This window comes from Phycomyces blakesleeanus (genome assembly GCF_001638985.1).
Source record: "Phycomyces blakesleeanus NRRL 1555(-) unplaced genomic scaffold PHYBLscaffold_18, whole genome shotgun sequence".
Lineage (NCBI taxonomy): Eukaryota > Fungi > Mucoromycota > Mucoromycetes > Mucorales > Phycomycetaceae > Phycomyces > Phycomyces blakesleeanus.
Genome location: NW_017265151.1, coordinates 629,866 through 656,016, shown reverse-complemented (window position 1 = coordinate 656,016; position 26,151 = coordinate 629,866). Strand labels below are relative to the sequence as shown.

Here is a 26,151-nt window from a genome sequence, read left to right as displayed (position 1 = left end):
ATATACATCTCAATCTTTTTACTGTTGATTTTATTCTATAAAACTTCACATTTTTTACTTTGAATTCTATAATGTCTTCCCAACACTCTGCTGCCAACTCTCTTCCTCGTGAAGAACAAAGCCCTCTTACCGAAGTTGGTATTCCCTCTCCTGTTCTGAATGAACAGACACATCTCACCGAAATTGGTGACATTTCTCCTCTCCTTGGATCCACCGCTCTTTCCATCGATGGTGATATTGAAATGATATACACCAGTCTTGATTCCTTGCCACCTCTTTCAGTTGTTGGTTCTGTCCCTCCTACTCCTGTGCCTACCGTCCCATCAGCCGTTAATAGCAACACTAGTAGTTCCATCACTTTGGAAATGTTGTTAGCTTCTGCGAAGGAAGACCTTAGCATAAAGAAGAACAACTTTTATGTGGCTTATGCTAACTATGTGGCTCTTTCGAAGGTCAACCCCATGTCAGACGCGGCCAGACATGCTTCTTCCATTAAAAAGGAAGCTCAAGAATTGTTTGAGGATGCCCAGAAGACCCTCAAGGTGCTTGAAAAAGCCAACGCCCCTCCTGCTATTCTTGAAGACAAGAAGAGCATGGTAGTCCCTAGCAACTTACCTTTCTTGCAGCTCTGCACGGAAACCAGGGTGAAGCAAAATCGTGACGTGTTTGACTCTGTGTACGATTTTTGCCAAGAATTCACTATGGTTTTAGAGTCTCATTCCCTGTCCTTGGACTCATGCTGGGAGCGTCTGCTTCCCATATGCCTGAACAAGGAGGAAAGATCCTGGTTTGAAGACAAACTAAAGGGAAAGGCGTACAAGTGGAAGAAGGCAGAAGGGATTCTGCTGGATCACTATGATACTCCTTTCAGAAGATTTCTGAACATGGGTCGCGTGTGGAAAATGATGCAGAAGAAAGGTGAGTCAGTTCGTGCGTTTGGAGCTAAATTTCAAACAGCTAGAAGACAAGCGTCCTTGGAGGATGGTATCCAGATGGTTCTTTGTTTCTGGTGGAACTTGCGCCCGGAAGTCCGGGAAGCAAGCCTGATCCCATTGTCGGCCAACTATGGCACCAAACTGCCCTCCAAAGTGGAGGATATAATCTCGTTAGTCAGTGTAGCCACTAGCGATTCCACGGTCCTACTCAACCAACCTGCGGAGTCTGGCACCCCTGCCAAATGGAAGTCATTTGCCGATGCCCATAGCATCTCCTCTTCAATAAGCCACAAGGGAAAGAAGAGAGCTATTGCCAGGGACAATGATCCTAAGCACGCCAAGAAGTCTTGGAATTTTAAGAAGGCAATCAAAGATAATGTTTGCTTTTCTTGCAAAGGTGCTTGGGAGAAGGGTCACACCTGTCCTGAAAGGGATAATTACTTGACAAAGGTGTCAAGAATGGCTGTGCGCTCATCTGCTGATAGATCAGTAGCTTCCTCCCCTACTTGTGGTGGTTTCCCCCCTTCTCGTGATAGTCATTTCTCTGTTCGTGGCAACTCTTCCCCTGTTGGTAGTTCCTCAACGTCGTGGTCGATGGACCAAGATAACACAAGTGCTTTGGCCAAGATGGCCTTGAATTAACCATCGCCTTGTTGGACTGTGGCGCTACATTCAGTTCTGTGGATAAGAATTTTTGTTTACAGAATAAAATATCTATTAATTATGTAAATCACATCAACAAAGATTTAGTGAACAATTCCAATGTTCATAAGTATTTTATTCGTTTGGCTGATAGCAATACACATATTAAAAGAATTGGCACTTGTGTGATCAGTATAACTTGTAATAGTAAGACTATTCAGAGAGAATTTGAAGTGATGAACTTAACTAATAGTTATGAGTATGATTTCAGTATTGGTACTGATTATATGTCCACTCTGGGTATTGGTATTTATGGTTTACCTTTATCATATGATGATGCTGATTCAAGTAAGGAACGTAGAGAAGCCGATAGACGCTTCAATAATAAGAGTGATCTTCTTGAATCCATTGAGAGAGAAAATGAACAAAAGGAAAATAATCCGGCTGTAGGTCCCAAACAGTTTGAGGATGCTATGGATTATATTCGTCCGTTCATTAAAGACAATCAAGATATTCCTAAGGGTTCGTTTTGTACTATACCTGAAAGTGTTGTATGTTTGGACACTCCAGAAAATGCTACGGCGTTCAGAAGCCCTTATCCCATTCCTTACAAGATGCAAGGTGTAGTGGATGAACAGGTGAAAGAATGGCTGGACAATGGTATAATTGAAAGAGCGTCTGCAAACACACAATGGAATACGCCTTTGACTGTTGTCAAGAAGACGAACGGTAAAGGAGAAATTACTGGATATCGCGTTTGTCATGATCCCAGATTAATTAATTGCCTGTTGAAGTCAATTGATCGTATGCCTTTGCCATTGATCGGTGAATTGTTTGAAGATTTAAAGGGTGCGAATATTTATTCCACTCTGGATTTGAAATCTGCGTTTAATTCTTTGAGGTTGAACCCAAAGGACACACACAAACTTAGTTTCACATGGCGTGGTGTACAGTACAAACCTATTGGTACAGTGTTTGGTATTAAGCATGTCAGTTCACAATTTCAAAGAACTATGAGTATAGCTTTGGAAGGACTATCTTTTGTACGGTTTTTCGTGGATGACATTGTTTGCGCAAGCAAAACGTTCGAGGAACACAAGGAACACTTGAAGCAAGTAATTGAGAGATTAACAAGGGTCAATTTGAAGTTGAATCCGAAAAAATGTCATTTCTTTCAGAAAGAAATTTATTTGCTTGGTTTTCATATTTCACCTGAAGGAATTACAATGGACCGCAGAAAACTTGTTAATGTTCTTGAATTTCCTCAACCAAAAACGGGTAAAGATATCCAAAGTTATTGTGGGTTGATCAACTATTTTAGAACCTTGATTCCGAATGTATCTTCCATTATGTCGCCATTAGATTCATTGAGAAATGAAAAGTCGATTACCCATTTATGGACAGATAAGCATCAAACTGCATTTAATAACTTGAAAAAAGCACTTTTGAGTGATCTGGTGTTGTCGTACCCAGATATGAACTCTCCTTTTAGTATCAGCTGTGATGCATCTCTTACTGGTATCGGTGCAGTGTTGTATCAAGTCAAGGATGGCAAGAAAAAATATATTTCTTTCGTGGCCAAGAGCTTATCCCAAAGTGAAAGAAAATATTCTGCGACCAAAAGAGAATTACTAGCGTTAGTATTTGCACTCAAGCGTTTTCACAAGTATGTCTATGGTTCTCACTTTACCTTGTACACGGATCACAAGGCATTGACATATCTTCACACCCAACGTGTTGCGAATCTGATGATGATCGCATGGATGGACACGATTTTACAGTATGACTTTAAGATCGTTCATTTGCCTGGTGTTTCGAATGTGCTCCCTGATGTGTTGTCACGTTTGTCTGAAGAGACTGAAACATTATCAAATGAACTGGGTGGGGATAGTGTGGTTAGATCCATCATGAGAAATAGTGCTGTCACTATGGAACCGCTACCAGACATCTTGAGTGGTGAGTACTTTACTCCTCCCACAGAAAATGAAAGGAATAAGTTATTAGTTGAAGAACATTTGAAAGGTCATTTTGGTGTAGAAGCTATACTACATGCCTTAAAGAGAAAAGGTATTTATTGGACCAACTTGAAGAGTCAAGCAAGTGATCTTATACAATCGTGTATACAGTGTCAACGTCACAATATCACAAGAAAAGGATATAACCCTTTAAGACCAGTGACCACAACACTTCCTGGTGACAGTTGGGGAATAGACCTGGCTGGACCATTTACAACGTCGACTAGAGGAAATGAGTACTTGTTGGTGATGATAGACATCGCAAGCAAATTTTACGTATTGCGTGCCATACCTGATAAAAGGGCATCTACGATTGCGTTACAAGTACTGGATGTCATTAGTACATGGGGTCCGATGAGAAAGTTGCAGAGTGATTGTGGACGGGAGTTTGTGAACTCGCTGATGACATGTATAAAAGAGAATGTTGGTTTTGAACATGCGTTGATTTCGCAGTACCATCCTAGAGCTAATGGTGCGAGTGAAAGAGCTGTCCAGTCGGCAGTGAACACCATTAAAAAACAAATAGTTGGTAATGTTGCTGATTGGGATCAGAAGGTACCATCCGCACAGTTGTTTTTGAATAGCAAATATAATGCTAGGACTAAGAGTACGCCATTCTCATTAATGTTTGGAAGGAATCCAAATGACTTCGTCGATTTTAGTAAAGAGAAGGATAGTGCAACTGCTGAACAGATTCAGAAAGAATTGCAAGAAAAAATTAAAAGAATGACTGAGATAGTCTACCCTGCCGTGTTTGAACACGTAAAGCATGTCACACAAAAGCAAAAGGAACGCTTTGACACGAGTCACAAAATGATAGATCTGGTTCCAGGAACTATAGTTATGATTTTGGTGACAGAAAAACAGAATAAATTAGATCCAAAGTATAAGGGATTTTATACTGTTGTTCGAAAGACTGCTGCCAATACTTATGTATTGAAAAATGAAAAGGGATTTTTAGAACCAAGGAATTACCCTCCTTCTTTATTAAAAAAAGTGTCGAATAAGATATTAGAGCAAAAGAATGATTTTTTTGAAGTCGAAGCAATTATTGGTCATAAGAAAGATGATATGAACAATTATTTGTATAGATGCAAATGGTTGGACTATGATGAGTCTCATGATACCTGGGAGCCAGAGGATCACTTTACTGATCCTAAATTCATTAAGGAATACTGGCAAAGAATTGGGGAAGCACCAGAAAGTATCAAAGACATCAACAAAGCCAATAAAAGATTATTGAAGGATATGAAAGTCGTAAATTCCATACCCAAAGAAAAGTCAGGTATAAAAAGAAAGAACTATGCAAAGACAGCTTTGCAAAAGAAGAAACGCAGTAAGGTCTAAATAAAGAGTTATTTGAGCACCACAGTACTCGTATATATATAAAAAATGCATAAAGTACTTGAACGGTATTTAATTAATACCTGGGTGGGGATAATGTGGTGATCCAGACACTTGGTTGTTGGATTTATTACATCTAAGAACATATTCCTATTATTATAGTAAAACAGCTATCATTACAAGAACAAATGAATAATTTATTTATTTTACTTATGGTAAATCAATAAGACCAATAATTAATTACAGTAAGTACTGTAATTATGACAGCTCAGTAAGTACTGAGTTAATATGAGGACACTGCAATTAGATTAAATTATAAACATAGCAGTACCAGCTCTCTAATATCTAAATGAACTCAGACTTAAGAAATTAAGATGTGACTGACAAAGCAGATCGTGTTTTGATATAAAAAGGACAACTTTGTATTCTTTAATAAAGGCAACCTATATACAGTCTCAAAGTATTCTTATATACGTCTCAATCTTTTTACTGTTGATTTTATTCTATAAAACTTCACAGCAACTCCATCAGTTACAAGTTTTAAAATGCATAATAGCTTAGGCCAACTTGCTTCTGCTGCAGATAGAGTTACAAAAATTGTTGGGATACCAAATTGTCTAACCATTGCCAAAAGATTTTTCTTCTTGTTTTTCCAATATTCTGCAGTAGAACGGATACCACTAAATGTCTTATAAGCCTGGTCTTTACTGAGTAATCCATCAATACTGTCATTATTTAAGAAGTCAGATGCAGCGTATGGTACATTGTTGGAGAGTTTTGTTTTCTTCTGGAGAACTGTATTTAGATTATTGTACATTCTGATTATTTGATTTTTTCTGTGCATATACAGTATATACTCTACTCTTTGTGCTGCTCTACAATTGAATCTCCTTGCAATGGACTTTGTCAGGAAAGAGTAAGTCAGAGTATCAGTAGATAATTGCTGGCCACAGAAAATTTGAGGAAAAGCCAAAAAGTCGCTGTCTTTATCAGTCAAAATAGACAAAGGGATTCTTCCATCTCCAGGCGAAAGTCTGAGAGCTTCGTGATCTAAAACTATAGCCATTTCCTGCTCACTAGAGTTTATTGATTCGTGTTCGGTACTACTTTCTTCATTTCCTTCAAAGTCTTCAACCCTATCAACTTCTTCTACGTTTTCAGTATCATTATTGGCAACCTCTTGTACCCAATTATCACTCAAGGAGATATTATACTCTTGATAGAGTGTTGTTGACTGTAGAAATAGTGCTGCTCTTCAAACTTTAGCGGGACTTATATTTCTTTTGATATAGTCTTTGATATAACGCATCCTACAAGCTAAACTCAAGTGAATTGTATTTGAGTCATCAAGATTACGAGGAAGTAAGGAAACCATTGTATCAATATTAACAGGTACGTTGATAATACCGCCTTTACTTCTATACTGCCCAGTTAGTCCTCTGTGTGTCCATATAGACTGGAAAACGTGTCAAGGTGCAACAAGTCTTTCTTCTAATCTTGTCAGGTCGTCTAGACAAACGACATGATCAGGAAAGTGGAGACCATTAGAGAGAGCAAGAGTTGGAAGTGTTTTTTTCTTAAGTGATGTTGTACAGGTAGAACATAGTGAAATATTGTCTATAATATCTTCACCAACGAAAGTGCTTGGTATCTTATGATTGTCAATTGCCCAAAAGGTTTTTTCAACAATATCTTCTGAACAACCCCAATTGCCTGTAAGAGTGGTTCGTTTTACTGAAGATATATCTTTTTGAAAGAAAAGGCCTCCACAATATCCGCATACGCATGTAGGACCCTCTCTGATTATTGATTCATACTTTCTTTGTATACTACTCCAATTATTTGTGCCAACGTCATTCAGTCTATGCCTTCTTACTACTCACTCATTCTCTTCAACAGCTCTACTTTGTCTACTATACCTATACTCACGCATATATTCTGCTCGAGAATTATGGTTCTCCTCTTCTGTCTCTGCCGCTTCTGTCTCCACTACTTCTGTTCCCACTATTTCTGTTCCCACTACTTCTGCTTGAATTACTTGTGCTCTCACTACTTCTGCCTTAACTACTTCTATTTCAGCTGTAAGTTGGCATCTGCGTCGATACTCCCACATATACTCTGCATGAGAATTACTAATATTCTCTGCTTCTACTGTCTCAACTACTTCTATTTCAGTTATTTGTTGGCGCCTGCGTCAATATTCTCGCATATATTCTGCACGAGAAGTATTAATATTCTCTGCTTCTACTGTTGCTATCACTTCCATTTCTGCAGTTTGCAGGCAATTCCGCTGATATTCTCGCATATACTCTGCTTGAGACATTGAATTCCGTTGTTGTGTTTCTGTTTCGGATGTTTCCACTTGCAATGATTGCCAACGATTACGCTGGTATTCTCTCATGTATCTTCGTCTTCTTTCGGCCCTTTCTTCAGGGGTAACAGTGTGTCTAGGCATTTTGTACTTTATAATAATATAATATAAGAGTAAAAGTAAGAGTAAGAAGAAAGTATAATATGCTTAGTAAGCTATAAAGAAGAATCAAAAGCGTCACATGGTTAAAGTGTTTACATTTTTACTAGTAAAATTTTTACAAACTTTCACTGCTTAAAATTGTAACAAACTCTGCATACAAAATTGTTACAAAATCATTGTTTACACTGTTACGAATTTCCCTTTTTCTTAGGCTTTCTAACTCTGTAAACTCCATATAGAACGTCAAAAAGGATGTCTATCATGCTTTTAAGAAACACTGATCCAAAGAATGGTCTCTGTAATGGTACACGTCTGCTATGCAACCCATTTGAGTTGTTTGTTCTAAAAGCTACAATTGTAACAGGATCTCATGCTGGAAAAGTTGCACTTATTCCAAAAATCAAACTCAGTCCATCTGAATCAACATCATCTATCAGTTTTCAGCACTGACAATTCCCTGTTCGTCTGGCTTTTGCCATGACAATTAATAAATTCCAAAGACAGACCCTTGATCGTGTTGGCCTGTATCTCCCAGCACCAGTATTTAGACATGGTCAGCTTTATGTTGCTCTTTCTCGGGTTCGGAAACCATCTGGAATCAAAATTATGCTTGACACTCCATATGACCCAAATATGCCACAAACTATTGTATATACTAACAATGTAGTATACAAGGATGTATTATCCAGAAACTAAGCCAAAAAACTTATATCTTTGATTTATGCCTTAAATATCATAATAAAATAATTTATTCTATGGCTTCTATTTATTATATAAACACATATGTTAACAAATATAAAATAAAATAAAAGTATTAATTGTAATATATAGTACTTGAACTTTCTGTAGAGAAGAATTACATAAAACTTGCAGGGGGGGGGGGGGGTCCCCCAAAGGGAGGGGGGAGCTCTACTCCCAAAAAGAAGGCTAGTAAAACAGTTAAAAAGAAAGGAAGTTATAAATCACAAGACTTACATCAAACTGTTAAAAAGAAAAAGAGATACTCTGCACATGAGTTATATGGAATCTAATCATCTTTTGATTGCATTCAATATCTTAATTATTAATAAATATCTATTGTAATGTAAATCATGTCCATATAGCAAAATGTCTTTACTATTAAATGACTGTTTGCTTTGAACATCTTCAAAATTATATTTTTTTTTCTTATTACTACCAACTATTATTATTATTATACTTATAAATTATATATAAATAAATAAAAATTAGATCATTTTTAATTGTATAGTAATTGTAATAAAAATATATCGATCTAAAGAATAAAGAGAATATATATATATATCATTTTAGCTATTACCAAAAGCTATTCAATATAAATAATAAATAAAAATAAAATAAAAATAATAATTCCTTTATATGTTACAATTGTTCTACGCCCTGATACCTGGATTTGGATTAATTAACAACAAAAAAAAAAAGTGTTGGCTATTACTACTTTTTAATTTAAAAGCAAAGATCATTAATATTATATACTACATTTTATAATAATAACTGATAAAGTAAAATGAAACATATGATTTTGCATTGACAATTGGATATTCAAGAATTTATATATACTGTTACTTCAAGAAGCTATATTGAACCGTGCACTTTCTGCAGCATTTGTAATGTGATACACATGTTAATTCCAAAAGGTTAACCCACGCTACTTTGACAACTGACTGTTCCTTTTGTCACCTTACTTTTATTGCTTTAACAAGACATTCTAATGAACTTTTACAGCTATACTCTACTTAATTTAGCTACTATTACTTGAAGAAGTCATCTTACTGCGCCTTGACACATAGATTTTACTCTATTATTCAATATTACTTGAAGATATTCTCTTGAATTTATTCTAATTATAATATTACTTCAGCTTATTGTTGATTTACATACAATTCAAATCTACTTTAAATTATGACAAGATGTCTTTATTTCTTTATTTTGGTTAAAAAATAAAAAACAGAAATGCTATAAAACCCTGTCAATTCAAAACCAAAAAAAAACATATTTATTACAAACAACCACCCTATCTCCCTCTCATATCTTTTAAAACTGCAACACATTCACCCATTTTCTTTATATATGCAATTTAAAAAAGAAAAAGAAAAAAATGCTTCCAACTCAAAAAGTTTGTGCTGCATGTAAACTGTCTACTCATAAATGGAGCAACAGTAAGCTCTGTCCCATGAACAAAAAAAACCGGGCTCTCTTGATCCCTCAAAAGAGAACCAGCAATAATCTCTCTGCTCAAGAAGAATATCAGGCAGAGAGTATTAGAGGTAACATTAAAACAGATTACTTTAATTCATCAGATCAACTTGCATAGTTTCTAACTTATTTGCTTTCACCTGCATTTATATGTTTATTTAGCTGGTGTTTCAAGACCAAGGGTTGAAGCTGTTCAGAATTCTGTGATACTTACTGTGGCAGAAATCAATGCTCTCTTCCGTGCTGCCCAATATTCCGCAGAGAGTAGTCGAGATAAATAAATATAGCATAATTGATTAATATTCAGCAAAAATTCTGATCATTTTTCCTACTCTATTTATTTTTCTATTTAGCTGCTGCTTCAAGACCAAGAGTTGAAGCTGTCTGGGATTTTGTTGTACCCACACAACTATTGTCAATTGACCTCTCCTTCACAGAACAATATACTGCAGAGAGCGACAGAGATAATTTTTAAAATTATATATAAATTGCCACAATTATTAATTATTTTTTAATATTTTTATTATAGATCTAACTGCCGCTTTTGAGGCTTTGCAAGTTTCTGATGTTGAGAGAGTCTTGGATTTGATTACCACCACTGCCACTGCTACTGCCACTGCCACTGCCACTGCTACTGCCACTGCCACTGCCACCGTTATTCCCTGCTGTTCCAGCTGTAATGGAATTGGCCACCAACAGAGTAACAGCTTGCAGTGTCCTAACAACCAAAGGGACCGCAATTTTATCCCCAGCCAGTTAACTACCACTCACAACATAGCCTGGCATACTACAGCCTCTGCAATGATACCCGCCTTATATTCAATGACTTTGGCATATATGTCATCAAGGCTACCATTGTAACTGGATCAAGTGCTGAAAAGGTGGTGTTTATCCCCAGAATCAAGCTGAACTCAACTGGATCGACCATGTCCATTGAGTTCAAGCGATGTCAATTTCCAGTCCGCCTTGCCTTTACCATGACTATCAATAAGTTCCAAGGCCAGATGCTTGACAAAGTTGGTCTGTATCTTCCCGACCATGTCTTTGGTCATGGGCAGTTGTATGTTGCTCTCTCTCAGGTCCGAACTCCAAACTCAGTAAAAATCATGCACTATGAATGAAATTGGTGTGGCTGCCACTAATGGTAGTGGATATGCCACTAATTTGTTTTAATTAACTAATCAAATTGGTTCTAGAGTTTGGTAAAAATATTAAAAAAAGTTGAAAAAGATAAAGTTGTATTTAAGAGCAAAATAACATAATAGAAATGTCTTTTTTTTTATATTTATATCATATAGAGAGTATAATACCTTGATTTATTTATTTTTTATTTAAAATCGTAAAACTTTTTTTTGTCTCATTGTCAAGATTGTTGTATTTTGACAATACTACTAATCAATGTGGCAGACCAACTATCTTTTCCACTAATTTATTGAAAGTGTGGGATTTAAATTGATTTTTTTTATATTTTATTTTGCTCGAATTTTTACTTTGCGTTTATTTTTCCCTTTCTACATAAATGAACATCATCTTGAAGTTATTTTTTAAGATGATGGTAAATCTCTATAGCTACTTTATACATATAATTTACATGACTTGCTCTCTATTTTATTTTCACCTGTTTTAATTTGCTAAAATAAAAGTATATTTTAATTATTGAAAAAACAAAAAGTTACTTTTTATTGCTTGTGAGAGGAGTAAGACATATTCCTGTTACAATGACAGAGGCTCGTGTTGACTTTATTTCAATAAGAACAAATAAGATACCAAGTGCAACTGTAAGAATAAATGCACTGATCAACTATCTGTAGAAAAAGAAACAGGAAACAGATATCATTGTATTCTTAGAAGAGCAAAAGCTCATTCAAATGCAGTTCCACATGTATACAAGGCAATGCCAATATATTATGCATGAATACGGCATTGTAGAGACAAACTGAGGAAGATTGAGCAGTCAACAAAAGTTGTACTACTTCTTGAGACTTGAGGAGTTAATTTTGAAATACCAATTTGCTTTACACAAATTCAGAGATCAATGAGTTGCTGTTCTTCTCCTTCAAGAAGTGATGAAGGCTGAATACCAAACGGAGAAGTAACAAATCATACATATTAAATTTAGTGTCATGCAAGATATTTCATTAATACTTTTTTATTAAAAAATATGCTGGCAAAGTTAAGCAGAGAAGTTTAAGAAGAAGAGTTGAGGTATATATAGATTGTTCAAATGTAAAACTTAATACACTGACTAAACTATATTTTTAAAAGTAGTCTTGGTGAGGCAGATAGTAGTGTGGCAGCCTCACCACCAAGAAGAAACATGCGGAGCCATCGAATTTATTTATTTTTTGAGCTCCCTGTTATTTCCGTCTTCCAGAACAACAACAAAAAATTCTCTTTACAATCTCTTTTTTTTAATCAATGACAAATCGACTTATTTCCTCGACTTTCTTCCATTCCTTTTCCTGTAATCACATTCAAACAACATGCACCACTCAAAATTTAAGACACTTTTGATATAAAATCACTACAATTGTGTTTTGACTTTTAAAAAAAGACTAACACAACTAGAAAAACACATTTTTTTGCAGTTTTTTTTTCAAGCAGCTACTATATAATACACTCTCGACTTCCTTTCACAAAATACAGCCAATGTAAGTTACAGTCTTACTAAAGTGATATTGTATAGAGTATATTAAACAATCTGGCCAGCTATTAATTAGTAGGTGCATCTAATTACTTGGGGCTTGTGCTGCAGTATGATAGCTACCAGACAATCTTTGAATGCAAACAAATTATAAGGGTAAGCTTACTAGGCCATGTGTATTTACTTTGTATATTAACTTATTTTTGTAGACTTCGTCTTTAATCACAATTACTTGAAGCTGTTAATGAATATACTTGAGGTAATTACAAAAAAAGACAATTTTTTTAAGTACATATATTCATAGTATTCTTTACTTTAGCTTTACACAACACTGAAATAGGATTGCTTGAACGTTCTTTTAATAGAAAAGCATCAACAATTATAATTCATAATGAAGAATCCTGTCATCTATAGCTGATATATCTAAAGATATGTATTACTTGTATAACTAATATATGAGTTAGTATATGTGCAAGGTATATTGCTAGTATTATTATTAAGCTTTTATATGAATATGCATCATTATATGCCATGTAAAAGACATAGTATACTATATATTATATTGTATAGTCCATTGTATAGGCTATAGTATAAAACATTGCATAGTACATTATACGGTACACCATATAATACATCGTATAGTATATCATATAGTACATTGTACAGCCTATTATATTTATATTGTATATCCTACTGCGTAGCAAGCATATGAATAATAATAAAATCCACCAATTTTACCACCAATTTTTCTATATATGGATTTACTACCAATATGTTTGAAACTAAGCCAATCAAGCATGCTGCCTTACTATTCAGTAAATTAGTGGCAATACCACTATGATTAGTGGCAAGCATAGCTCATTTACCACCAATTTCCTCTGCTTTAGCGTAGTGTGGCCAGCCACCAAATTTCATGCAAATTAGTAGTATTGCCACACCAATTTCATTCATAGTGATGGTTGATATGGACAGTATTTCTACCAAACCAACCAGTAATGTCTATATAAACAATGTTGTTTATAATGAAGTGCTTTCTAGAAATTAACTAATCTGTTCCATATCATATGCTTTCTGCCCTATGTCTTTATCCAAATATACCAATCTTTTTCTATATGCTTTATTTTTATTTTTGTATTTTTTGTATTCATGTTATTTCTGCTTATACTTATCTTTATCTTTATGTTTTTGTTTACTTTGTTTTTCAAATATTTTAATAATTTTTTTTTAAAATTGTCAATACCAATTGTGTATATGACAAAGTATAACAACTTCTTTTCTTTTTGAAAATATCAAAATACAAACTCTTAAAAAAATATGGCTTCAAGATATATTCCTTACTATTATTTTATTTTTATTATAACAATAAACCTTTATAATAGAGAGAGTGACTATTTGTTCATTTTTGAAGGTTGCTATATTTATTGAGTACCTGAGTTTGAATTGTAAAGATTTAATCTCAGAAACCCCTATTCAAATTTGAATTATGAATAGTATAAATATGGAATTCAATTAAATATTAGAAGCAAAGATAGATGCTCTATTTTCTTTTTGTTTTTACTCTCATTTATTTATTTTTTTATACATACATTTTGCATCATACAGTCTTAAAGATGAACATTGGATTTATTGCTGGGATCTCTTCACTTTTGGAACAAGAAAGAGCATCTGTAGAGGCTGACAAACAAAGAAAGAAAGTGAAGCTTTTTGATTGAGAGACTTTGAGTGATACCCAATACAAAGAGGAATTTAAATTCTCTTTTCCTGAAGTAAGCTACATAAATATATCTACCTATTAATAGAAATATGACTATTGAATAATAACACTTGAATATAAATTAGATTAAAATAATGCGTGAAGCAATGGAACTACCTGTAATATTCCACCTATGCCATTCAAAAAGACATGTGGTTCATGTGAGCAGAGAGTTTGCATTTGCCATGATATTGTACCAATTTGCTTTCCCTCGGAGATACTGTTCAATGAAAAGAGAATGGGGAATGAATGCAAAGGATTTAGGGTTCATTATAAAAAAAATGTCTGTCTTGTTGATAAAGAAATTCAAAAACAGATTGGATTTTGACACGCGTCAGTTTTCAGCAGAAAATTGTGAGCATTTTGCAAGGGCAATCTATGAAAGAAGTAATATCATTATTTAATAATATCGTTCTTGTTACATTTACAGACATATCTGTTTTTTATTAATAATTAAATATATTATAGCAAAAACATATCTCAGTGTAATTGCTTTCATTGATGGTACCATGCAGAAATTATGTTGTCCAAAATCAGAAGAAAAGCAAAAAACTCTATACAATGGATGGAAAGTAAGATATTGATTGGTGAAAACATCTAAAGAAAAATATATAATACCAAATGATTTTAAATCACTCACTAATATGCTTGTCTATTTAATAGCATATTCATTGTATAAAGTACCAGGCTATTGCTATACCTGATAGTATCACCAGTAGTTTGATTGGACCTTTTGTTGGATCTACTCACGATGCAAAATTTTTTGATGAAACCAAGACTTTGGACCGTTTGATTCTGTATCTTACAGTCGTGTCTGGGGACAAGTACCCACCATTTGGATATGTTATTTATGGAGACCAAGTCTACCCGCGATCATACAAGGTTTTTAAGCCGTTTCCACTAGATGAAACACTGAAGGATGGTAAAATATTTACAATTGTACTTATTTGTTACACATATAGACTTTTAATAACTGTAACAGAACTTTATTATATATACTAGCCTTCTTTTTGGGAGCGGAGCTCCCCCCCCCCTGCAAGTTTTATGTAATTCTTCTCTACAGAAAGTTCAAGTACTATATATTACAATTAATACTTTTATTTTATTTTATATTTGTTAACATATGTGTTTATATAATGAATATAAGCCATAGAATAAATTATTTTATTATGATATTTAAGGCATAGATCAAAGATATAAGTTTTTTGGCTTAGTTTCTGGATAATACATCCTTGTATACTACATTGTTAGTATATACAATAGTTTGTGACATATTTGGGTCATATGGAGTGTCAAGCATAATTTTGATTCCAGATGGTTTCCGAACCCGAGAAAGAGCAACATAAAGCTGACCATGTCTAAATACTGGTGCTGGGAGGTACAGGTCAACACAATCAAGGGTCTGTCCTTGGGATTTGTTAATTGTTATGGCAAAAGCCAGACAAACAGGGAATTGACAGCGCTGAAAACTGATAGATGATGTTGATTCAGATAGACTGTGTTTGATTTTTGGAATAAGTGCAACTTTTCCAGCATGTGATCCTGTTACAATTGTAGCTTTTAGAACAAACTGCTCAAATGAGTTGCATATCAGACGTGTACCATTACAGAGACCATTCTTTGGATCAATGTTTCTTAAAAGCATAATAGGGCATCCTTTTTTGAGGCGAAGATTGTGAGGGGGCAGGGATCTAGGATCAATAGTATTCAAAAATTAAATTGGATATGCCAATAGATCATCTTCACTATTGCCTCAATTAACACTTTTGAATTCATGGACTGCGCCTGGGAATATATCAAGAAGGATATTGTTGATTGTTGTAACATCATGATTTTTGGGTATAAGTATTGCACAACACATGAGGAAATCGGCACTTTCTGCATTTGCATTGAGATCAGAGAATACTGCATTAGTCAGGTTGAGTATATTACTGCCAGGGATTAGCATATCTTGAGGAATGGGTATGGTGTCTTCCCCGCCAGAACTGAGAATAGTACCCTCGCCAACTTTTAATAGAAATTCAGCAAAGTCTCTGAGTTCATTTGCTTCCTCTGGTATAGTAGCTTGGGAAATACGCATATTGATTATCAACTTTAATGGAGTAACGCATTGCCAATCACAGGCCTTATTTATACATTGCTCCACAATATAAGCTTTTGATGCTCTGGGAATTACAGGAAGAACCTGCCAAAAATCACCACCAAATACAACCAATTTTTTACCAAATGGCACTGCTTCGAGTAAGGGGTTTACGGTCTTCATAATGTCTTGCATTGAACAGTTGACTGCATTAAATATATCTTTACTAATCATTGACGCCTCGTCCCAAATGATCAGTTCAGTTGCTCTGAGTAAGTTGGCTATTTGCGAGTTGACTGATATAGAGCACATAGAGTTATAATGTATTTCAAGTGAAATCTTGAATCTTGAATGTGCAGTTCGTCCACCATCAAGAAGCAATGCAGCAATACCACTGGTAGCAACTGCAAGAGCAGATTTTCCTTGTTGATGTACATGACACAAAAGAGCATTAAATACAAATGTCTTGCCTGTCCCACAAACATCTGTTATACATCTCTTGCGTAGGCTCCAAGAACTGGTCTTGATGTTGAAGTCATTCTGAATGTAAATAGTCTTCTATTATTGAAATCTCGGTAGGACATCCAAAGAGAGAATGGATCAGATAGTCCATAGAAAACCAAAAGAATTGCAAATAGTCGCCTTAGTGAATATGGGAGCTCATATGATTTAGCCTCTTCCATGCATTCCTCTCATTTCTTGTCATCCATTAACAGTCCTAAAGCTCGACACGCAGCTTGATTTGTTTCATATAGTTGCCCCTCTACTGTCCAAAGATTCTGGAAGCTTGTAGCACCTGGAACATTAAGAAGCAGTACTCTTAAGAAATATTTTTCTGGGTCTCTTGGAGATATGTTATATATTCTGCCAATTGTTTCTCTGTTAGATGTTTTGCGTTTTGTCCATTTTTTGTTTTTCTTTGACCAAACGAAGTGAGTTGGAAAATCTATATACAGATATTCCCGTGCTGTTATATTGTATGTGTTATATGAGAACCACCCTGTCAATGTTGTGTTTGTGCTTGCGTTTGATAATTGATGTCGATTTGTAGAATCATAGAAATATACTGGCTGAGAGTTTTCAAGATGGATTGCTAGTCTTTGGTGGGATGGGTGCTCTTGCTGCAGTTTAAATGAGAAAATTCTCCAGCATGCTTCAGAGGCTGGTACATAGTGAGCATCCAGAAACTCATTGACTTCATTTACAGCTTCTTGCTGAATATTAGTCATATTGATGCTGGTATTGGTGGTGGTACTGGTACTGGTACTGACTGATTGAATTTTTGCCATAGCTCGATCATAGCCTTTGTATACATATTTGTATAGATATTTTACAGCTGATACAGAAGTGCAGATTTCAACATTGATGTGGGCATCATATTTTGCACACAGATATAAATTGTGCAGAACCACCCATCTGTTGTCCAGTGATGCTGAGCCTCTGACTACTGTTATCCCATTATTTCTTCTTTTATACTTTGGATATCTAGATCCATCATCGACTGTTTCATCACAAAAATCTTTTGGAAAATTCTTTTTGCATTTACCATTTTCCATGCATGGTGCCTTTGGGTACCTTATACCACATGAACTGTGTAGCATACTACGGCAGACAGTTCTATAGGCCAAGGGTTTTGTGACTGGATCAGGAAATTCAGCAGAAACTATAAGGTCATAGTCTTCTGTTGTCATTGGTTTGTCATAGCTAGATAGGATCAGAAGAATGTGTGTGTGAGGGAGTCCTTGTTTTTGAAACTCTATGACATATATAAAGGCTTTGACTTTCCCCAAAACATCTTTCTTTGTCAAGTCGTTCATTAGCTCTTTAAGCTTCATATTGAAAACATAGGAACAAAGATCTGGTCTGTCTGCTGCTTTTTGGCCTGCTACAAGTGCATTTGTAATTTCAGGCCAATGCGTATTGTAGGTGAATGTGATGAAAAGATCTGGTTTGCCAAAACGGCGTACGATACTCATTGCATCCTGGTAGAGCTGGCCCATGTGACGGGGGCTACCAATAAAAGTAGAAGGAAGGATGACACGTCTTCCAATGTTGGCAAAATTGTTATCCTCAACGTTAATAGCATCTTGTATTCCACTGTAAAGGTCTACTCGAAGGCAGTTCTGATTACTGGCAAGAAAGTCTATTCTGTTATGTTCAATCTTTGCATATATATCTACAACAAATTGCTGGAAAAGTCGGCCAAAGAGATGGAGGAGATGGAGAGAATGAGGGCAGTACGTAAGTCGGTTGGAATACCAATGCATAGCACTAACAGTTTTTCCTGACAAAGATTTTGATTCGATTGTCCATCCGTCCTCACCAGAAAGGAAGAGCAAGACATAATGAAGAGCATCATATGATCTATGATACTCATTTATTTTTTGTAGCTGGTTGGTTTGTGTGTGCAGTACGATGTCTCTATAAGAACCTCTTTTATTATTTGTAATTAGAATAACAACCTCGTCAGCAATTGGTGCATTATATCTTCTTTGATCTTGGGGACCTTTAGCAACCAAGCATATAGCAACATCTTCTACATGTTTATTCTTCTGTGATACTTGATCCATTGATCTGAACAGAGAAACAAAAGGATTTGTCTCTATGAGAATCGATCAAATTTTCTCCAGAATATCTGCTTTCAAGTATGGAGCATGATGGCAATGGTGCTGGGCTTGCGATGCTGGATCATGTATGTATACTTGAGCAAGTTGAGGGTGATCAATATCTTGGGCTCTTGATGGACGAATAGACCCAATTCTGTGACATATAGTGCCATGTATTCTGAAGCAGTACGCACCACCTTGGTTATTTGCCACAGAGTTGTCAATTTTAGCTCCCAGCGATGTGAAGCTTAAGGTGCTGTTGTAGCCTCTGATTTTACTGAGAAAATTTTTCCCATTGGATGTTCTGTAATTTAGAAGCTCAGAAATTCCAGGTGGTGTTGGCTCAAGAGAAGGAAGAACATATTTTCCCTTGCCACAGCACATGTTAAATTTCGATCTGCGGATAGACAAATCAGTGTCCTTCTCTTTCAACCACATCAATGCTCCACAAAATCTACAGACAACATCCATATTCCCTCTGCTATCGATTTCTGGCTCAGATATATTTTGGAGTCTGGCAATGTTGGCAACGTTCTGGTTTTGAGGATTCTGATTTTGTACCAGTATCTGTACATTGTTAGGACACATCAGGCTAGTTATTCGAAGATGATTTGTTCTCAAACAGCTTGGACAATGACGGGTAGCAGTGCTTTCATTTATTGTCATGGTTTCTTCCTCATGCTCAATAGTAGGTTCTTCAGCAAGGATAATAGTTGGATCAACAACTGTGTCCACAATTATTTGTTGCTCTTTAACTGGATTTATTTTTACTCTGGATGACGCAGCTAAATATATGAATAGTAGATCAATTGAATTAGACTCTTATAATTCTTATTCTTTTTTTTTAATTCTTTAGTATTATATCCACTACTCTTTGCAGGAAATTCTTCTTCAATTGAAATATTCTCATTTGTTCTTTTCTGAGGGATATAAAGTGTATTTTGTTTCTTATACAAAGGATAAAGGACACTGGATTTACGACTATGACCCATAAGCTTGCATGAAGCACAACGTTTCTCAGTAGAAGACATTTTTGATTATTTTATTATTGAAATTTGAGGTTATAGATTATTTAAAATATGTGTAAAAAGTTTTTTGAAATTTGAAATTCACTGCAGTTTTAATAAAATGGCCCCTTAAAAGATATCATGCATGCCTTTCTCCAAATGAAAATATATTACCAGATTAAATTGCATGGCAGATATCAGAACACAGTGCAAATAGCCTCATAAAATAATTAGACTAAGTATTGTATGCTTATTTATCATGTCTTGTCTTGACTATCTATTAGACTAAATGATATTTTGTATGCTGAACATTATTTATTTATTTATTTTTAATTTTTAATTTATGTTTAATATGAAGACTTATAAATATTTATATTATAATTATAATTAATTTTATATTTTTATATTTTTCTATGCTCTTAAGAAGAGTAATATGAAAATATTAGTTAGAGAATAGAATAATAAATTCAAAGACAGACTCTAAGTCACGTGCTTGTATTCCAACTTTTTAAAGATATAGAAAAGTGCAATCATAAGTCATGTGATATACAGGGCTGGTTGATTTTAATAATATGTACTAGGGGAGCGGTGCTCCCCCCCCCCTTTGGGGAGTCCCCCCCCCTCCCCCCTCCCTTCGGGGGGGCCCCAGAGCCTACTGGAAGTTAATATAAAACCCTTCCCTATTGGAAGTCTAAGTATCATATAGCACAATTAATAGGAACATTTTATTTGAGTGAATTATATGAAAAGAAAGGATATGTATAGATGTTTTATTATTCAAAAAAAATTGGTTAGATGAGTTTATAGTTTATATTATATATAATTTTTTACTAAATGTCAAAGACTTCCTTAAATACAACGTTGTCTGTAAATACAGTATTTGCTGTTTTGTTAGAATTTGCTGGTGTATCAAGCATTATCTTGATTGTAGAAGGTTTTCTGACCCGGGATAGAGCAACATACAGCTGGCCATGGGAGAATACTGGGGCAGAGAGATATAATCCAATGCTCTCAAGAGTTTGACCTTGTGACTTGTTTATTGTCATTGCAAATGCGAGACGAATTGGAAATTGGAACCGCTGGAATTCAATTTCACCATTTGATCCAGATGGATTAAGCTTTATTCTTGGAATAAGAGATACTTGCCCGGCATTGGATCCAGTAACAATTGTTGCTCTGATGACAGATGTTCCAAAAGAGTTGCAAATCAGGCATGTACCATTACAGAGGCCGTTTTTTGGGTCAAGATTGCGAAGAAGCATGATAGAACATCCTTTTTTTAAGGACAGTGAGTGAGGTGGTAGGGATCCAGGATCAATGGTATTTAGTAGCTCAACTGGATATGTCAACTGATCATCTTCATCAATTCCCTGGTCGACGCTCTTAAACTCTTGTGCCTCTCCAGAAAACTGGCTCAGAAGAATATCATTGAGTTTCTTGACATCTTTATTCTTAGGAGTAAGCAAAGCACGGCCCATGAGGAAATGAGGGTTGGCTGCATTAGAGGAGAGATCATGGAAAACTGCTTTGGCCAGATCAGCAGGATTACATCCAGAAATTAACATATGGGACGGAATTGGGATGGTGTCATCACCACCTGTTGTGTGGGCAGAACCACTATCAACTTGCAAGAGAAATGCTCCAAATTCTCTAAGCTCTAATGTTTCTTGTTCATTATTTGCTTGGGCAATTCGCATGTTTGTTGTAAGCTGCAAGATTTTTACATTTCTCTATGCAGATGCTTTCTTGATACATTGGCTTACAACCTGAGCTCTTGTTGCCTTGGGTATAACAGGAAGGACCTGCCAAAAATCGCCTCCAAAGACAAACAACTTCCTTTCAAATGGAACATTTTCAAGCAATAGATCGACAGCCTTCATTATATCTTGCATGGATCTGCTTACAGTATTAAAAACATCTTTACTAATCATAGAAGCTTCGTCCCAGATAATCAATTCCGTTCTTCTAATAAGTTGTGCCATTTGCGAGTTTGCGTTGATGGAGCATAAGGAGTTAAGATCAACTTGCATTGGAATCTTAAACCTGGAATGTGCTGTACGCCCACTGTCTAACAGCAATGCAGTAATTCCACTTGTTGCTACTGCAAGAGCAATTTTTCCTTGTTGGCAAGTTTTTTGAAGCAAGACATTAAAGACAAATGTCTTTCCCATCCCACCTGGACCATTGACAAAGTACAATTTTGGGGCTCCCACGTTTTCTTCAATTGCACTTAATACTGTTGTATAGATACGTCTTTGTGAATTATTGAATATCAATATATCTGGATCTGGCAAAAGCTGGGCTTGATCGCATAAATCTTCTTGTTCTTGTATGATGGCTTGAACATCTTGTCCATTTGGGCTAAAGTGCTGGATGTCAGGCATTGGTAGAAGAACAAATCCAGTGAACAACATGAGAGACATAGAGTTGGCAGATAGATGACTTTCGATATCCCATAAACATCTGTCAAACATATCTTGTGTGGGGGCTAACGCAGGAATTCCACTACTTTCTCTTGCCAAATGAAGATAATCTTCAATCATAGAATCGCGATAAGCAAGCCACAAAGAGAGAGGATCTGATACTGCACAGAAAATCAAAAGAATAGCAAAGAGTCTTCGTAAAGAAAATGGGATCTGATGAGCTGCTGTCTCTTCCATACAGTTACTCCACTCATCATCATTCAAAAGTAATCTCAGAGCACGACATGCAGCTTGGTTTGTTTTATACACACATCCTTCTACTGTACGTATGTCTTCAAAGCTTTTGGACCCTTTAACATTATGCAGCAGTAATCATAACAAATATTTTTCAATATCTCTTGGAGACACTGTGTAAACTCTGCCAATCATTCCTTTATCGAACCTCTTATGTGCTGTCCATTTTCATTCTTTTGTATTCCATACATAAAGAGAAGGAAAGTCAACGTAAAGAAGTTTTTCAGATGATGGGTGTGTAGCATTATAGTTGAAATATCCCATTAAAGTAGTGTTTTTTCTGGAATTTGCAACATCCTCTGGGTTAGAAGATGGATTATAATATACGGGTTGGGCATTTTCCAGATGGATTGAAAGTCGTTGATGGCTGGGATACTCTTGATGAAGCTTGAAAGAAAATATTCTCCAGCATGCTTCAGAAGCGGAGACATACCGAGCATCAAGAAACTCATTAACTTCGTTCACATGCTCTTGTTGTTGTTGTGGAGCGGAATTGGTGGGTGTAGGCTGCACATGGGCCATTGCACGATCATGTCCTTTATATACATATTTGTAGAGATATTTTAAGGCAGAAACAGAGGTGCTAATCTCAACATTTATATGAGCATTGTATTTTGCACATATGTATCTATTGTGTGGAACAACCCATCCATTTTCCATGATCTTTGGCCCTCTTCTAATAACTTTTCCATTTCGACTGCGTTGATAAATAGGATATCCGTTTCCACCATCGCTAGTCTCATTGCAAAGCTTTTTAGAATAATTCTTTGAACAGATCCCATTCTTCATGCATGATGCTTTTGGATATTTCTTTCCGCATGGGCCATGCATCATGCATTTTTTTACTGTTTCATATGCCAATGGCTCAGTTTCAGGATCTGGGATTTCAGCCGAAACTATTCTGTCAAAATCTTCTATTATTTTTGGTTTATCTTGTGGTCGCAAAATCAAAAGAATGTGGGCATGAGGAAGTCCGCGCTTTTGGAATTCAATGACATATATAAAGGCCAAAACTTTCCCCAGAATATTTTTTTGTAAGGTCAATCATGAGCTCTTTGAGCTTCATATTGAAAACCCGAGAACAAAGATCTGGTCTGTCATTAACTTTTTGCCCAACCAACAGGGAATTTGTGATTTCTGACCACTTTAAATTGCAAGTGAAAGTTATGAACAAATCAGGCTTGCCAAAACGACGCACAATACTCATTGAACCTTGATAAAGTTGAGCCATATACCGAGGGCTACCAATAAAAGAAGATGGAAGAATAACTCTCTTCCCAAGATTTGTAAGATTACAATCGTTATAGATAATAGCATCCTGAATTCCACTATAAAGATCTACACGGAGACGATTTTGATTGCTGGTGATGAAGTGCAGCCGATTGTGCTCAACTTTGGCATACATATCAACAATATATTGTTGAAAGAGACAGCCAAAAATATGGAGTAGGTGCTGTGTGTTGCGTCGATACATCAAACGGTTTGAGTACCATTGCATTACTGTAACATGCTCTCCTGACAATGAGCTGGCATCAATGGTCCAATCATCTTCACTATGTGGAAAGAGTAGCACATAGTGTAAAGCATCATAAGATCAATGGTACTCATTGATGTTCTGTTGGAAGTTGGCTCTGGTGTGCAGCACAATGTCTCTTGAAGTACTCTCTTCATTATTCATAATAAAAACTGCTATTTCACTTGCAGTTGGAGCATTGTACCGTCTTTGATCTCGAGGCCCTTCAGCTACTAAACGCAAAGTGAGATCTATAGATTGTCCCTTTTCCCAAGAAATTTGATCCATTGTTCTGAAGAGATGTACGAATGGATTTGTTTCCATAAGAATGGACTGAATCTTCTCCAAAACACTTCTCTCCAATTGTGGGGAATGGTACTGTCTTTGATCTATCTGAGCAGCACTATCATAAATATAGATCTGAGCGAATTTTGGGTGAGCGATATCAGATTCTGTCACTGGCAAAATAGATCCAATTCTATAACAAATTGTTCCGTGAATCCGGAAGTTGTATGCCCCATTGATATTGTTGCCAATAGAGGTATCAATTTTAGCTCCCAAAGAAGTAAAGCTCATTGTACTATTATAGCTTCAAATGTTTTCAAGAAACTTCTTTCCATCACGTGTTCTATAGTTCAAAAGCTCAGCAATTCCTGTAAATGTTGGCTCAATTTGGGGGAGAACATGCTTTCCTTTGATACAACACATAGAGAATGTGGGGCTTCTTAAAGAAGAACGACTGTTTTTTTCATGTGCCCACATCATTGCCCCACAAAATTGATACTCGATATCCATATCTCCTCTGTTATCAACTGCTGGTTCTGAAATAGCTGGAAGTCGGACAATATTATTCAAGCCTCTGCCTCGATTTCTAGATTCTCTTGCTCTGCTACTGTTATTGTTTGGACAAAATCTGCTTGTAATTTGGCAATGATCAGTTCCGTTACAGTGAGGACAATGGGGTAAAATTGATCCTCTATTCACAGTTGAAATCTCCTCAACTTCTTCTTCTCTTCCAGTCACTTTTTCGTCAGATGAAGTGACCTCGACTTCTTCTTCTCTTCCAGTCACTTCTTCATCGGATGAAGTCTCCTCAATCTCTTCTTCCAAGACCGCTTCAAGAACTTCAGTAATAGTCTCATTTGCAAGTGGAAATTCAGTTAACTCAGAAACTGAAATAGAAGTCGATATTTCTATGTCCAAATTTTGGTCTTGGACAGGCTCACTTCTTATTCTCAAGGCAGCAGCTATTTTTTTATAAACATATTTACTATTAAAATATATATATAATACTTGTTATAATATGCATAAGTGTATAAATAAATAGTTATTTTGGCTACTTTCTGCAGGATATTCATCTACATTAGTTCTCTTTTGAGAAATGTGGAGAGAAATGTTCTTTGGGTTCATGAGACATTGCTTATAAGTACTTCTGCTATGTGCAAGCATATGGCAAGCAGTACAACGACATTGAGTAGATGACATTTTATTTTTTGGGTTTTTTTTTTCAAAGTTAGAGTTTGGTTTGATAGTTGTATAAGTTTTTTGGCAATAGTTTGTAAAATAAATTCAAGGGGTAAATATCTCAGTATATCATGTGACATAGTAATGTCAGGAGTAGATTGGAATTGGCACTCAGTTCCAATCCTACCCAATCAGAAACAACTACTCCAACCACAGTAGTTGGGTGAGCAAGGCCAAGAAGAGGAAGACAACCATTGCTCAGCAAGATATTGCAGCAAAAGGACTTAGCTAGAATCTAGGATACTGCGGCATCTTATAAATTAATATAAATATCACAAATATTATCACAAATAAACATTATCTTTATCTTTATATTTCATTCTATCTTATTATCTTATTGTGTGACTTTTCACACATTACAGTAAAAGTGCTAGATTTTAGATGTGAATAGATGTTTTACAGACAAATTCGTATATCATGTGATGCTGCTAATTTTGATTGATTTTAGATATATAGATGATAAAGAAAAGGGACTGTCTTTTATATTTAGAGTGAATTCAATTGAACTGCTGGGAGGACAAACTTTAGCTAAATCTTTAAATTTAATGTAAAAGTGGAGATAAAGTGAACTGCTGAAGATGCTCTAAATTTTATCTAGTTGCTATATTTGACAGGGATTTAAAAGTTTTAGCTGAAAGCACTCTCAAAATTTATTTAAAAGTTAAAAAAATTAAATTGCTGGGT

At 35.6% G+C, this 26,151-nt stretch overlaps 7 protein-coding genes across 7 annotated transcripts; 4 read left to right on the top strand and 3 right to left on the bottom strand.

Moving 5' to 3' along the window:
* Positions 1–71: 71 nt before the first annotated feature.
* On the top strand, positions 72–1,780 carry PHYBLDRAFT_187947 (hypothetical protein; the record flags this gene model as incomplete). The annotated part of the gene is made up of 1 exon (XM_018439439.1): positions 72–1,780. One exon carries the CDS (start codon positions 72–74, stop codon positions 1,575–1,577), a length of 1,506 nt encoding a protein of 501 aa, XP_018288618.1. The 3' UTR covers positions 1,578–1,780.
* Positions 1,781–1,813: 33 nt separating this feature from the next.
* Positions 1,814–4,939, top strand: PHYBLDRAFT_171322 (hypothetical protein; the record flags this gene model as incomplete). The annotated part of the gene is made up of 2 exons (XM_018436573.1): positions 1,814–2,215; positions 4,763–4,939. The coding sequence occupies 2 exons, from the start codon at positions 1,814–1,816 to the stop codon at positions 4,937–4,939; spliced, it is 579 nt and encodes a 192-aa protein (XP_018288617.1).
* Positions 4,940–5,476: 537 nt separating this feature from the next.
* PHYBLDRAFT_148493 (hypothetical protein) lies at positions 5,477–7,391 on the bottom strand (the record flags this gene model as incomplete). Its single annotated transcript, XM_018432101.1, has 7 exons — positions 5,477–5,512; positions 5,559–5,731; positions 5,816–6,113; positions 6,198–6,392; positions 6,456–6,735; positions 6,856–7,102; positions 7,157–7,391. The coding sequence occupies 7 exons, from the start codon at positions 7,389–7,391 to the stop codon at positions 5,477–5,479; spliced, it is 1,464 nt and encodes a 487-aa protein (XP_018288616.1).
* Positions 7,392–9,525: 2,134 nt separating this feature from the next.
* Positions 9,526–10,744, top strand: PHYBLDRAFT_148491 (hypothetical protein; the record flags this gene model as incomplete). Its single annotated transcript, XM_018432100.1, has 4 exons — positions 9,526–9,694; positions 9,786–9,887; positions 10,153–10,336; positions 10,402–10,744. The coding sequence occupies 4 exons, from the start codon at positions 9,526–9,528 to the stop codon at positions 10,742–10,744; spliced, it is 798 nt and encodes a 265-aa protein (XP_018288615.1).
* Positions 10,745–14,115: 3,371 nt separating this feature from the next.
* PHYBLDRAFT_148490 (hypothetical protein) lies at positions 14,116–15,112 on the top strand (the record flags this gene model as incomplete). The annotated part of the gene is made up of 4 exons (XM_018432099.1): positions 14,116–14,407; positions 14,489–14,592; positions 14,684–14,942; positions 15,084–15,112. 4 exons carry the CDS (start codon positions 14,116–14,118, stop codon positions 15,110–15,112), a joined length of 684 nt encoding a protein of 227 aa, XP_018288614.1.
* Positions 15,113–18,715: 3,603 nt separating this feature from the next.
* On the bottom strand, positions 18,716–19,737 carry PHYBLDRAFT_148488 (hypothetical protein; the record flags this gene model as incomplete). Its single annotated transcript, XM_018432098.1, has 2 exons — positions 18,716–19,491; positions 19,578–19,737. 2 exons carry the CDS (start codon positions 19,735–19,737, stop codon positions 18,716–18,718), a joined length of 936 nt encoding a protein of 311 aa, XP_018288613.1.
* A 4,287-nt stretch (positions 19,738–24,024) lies between these two features.
* PHYBLDRAFT_171316 (hypothetical protein) lies at positions 24,025–25,428 on the bottom strand (the record flags this gene model as incomplete). The annotated part of the gene is made up of 3 exons (XM_018436572.1): positions 24,025–24,532; positions 24,554–25,190; positions 25,284–25,428. The coding sequence occupies 3 exons, from the start codon at positions 25,426–25,428 to the stop codon at positions 24,025–24,027; spliced, it is 1,290 nt and encodes a 429-aa protein (XP_018288612.1).
* Positions 25,429–26,151: the final 723 nt, after the last annotated feature.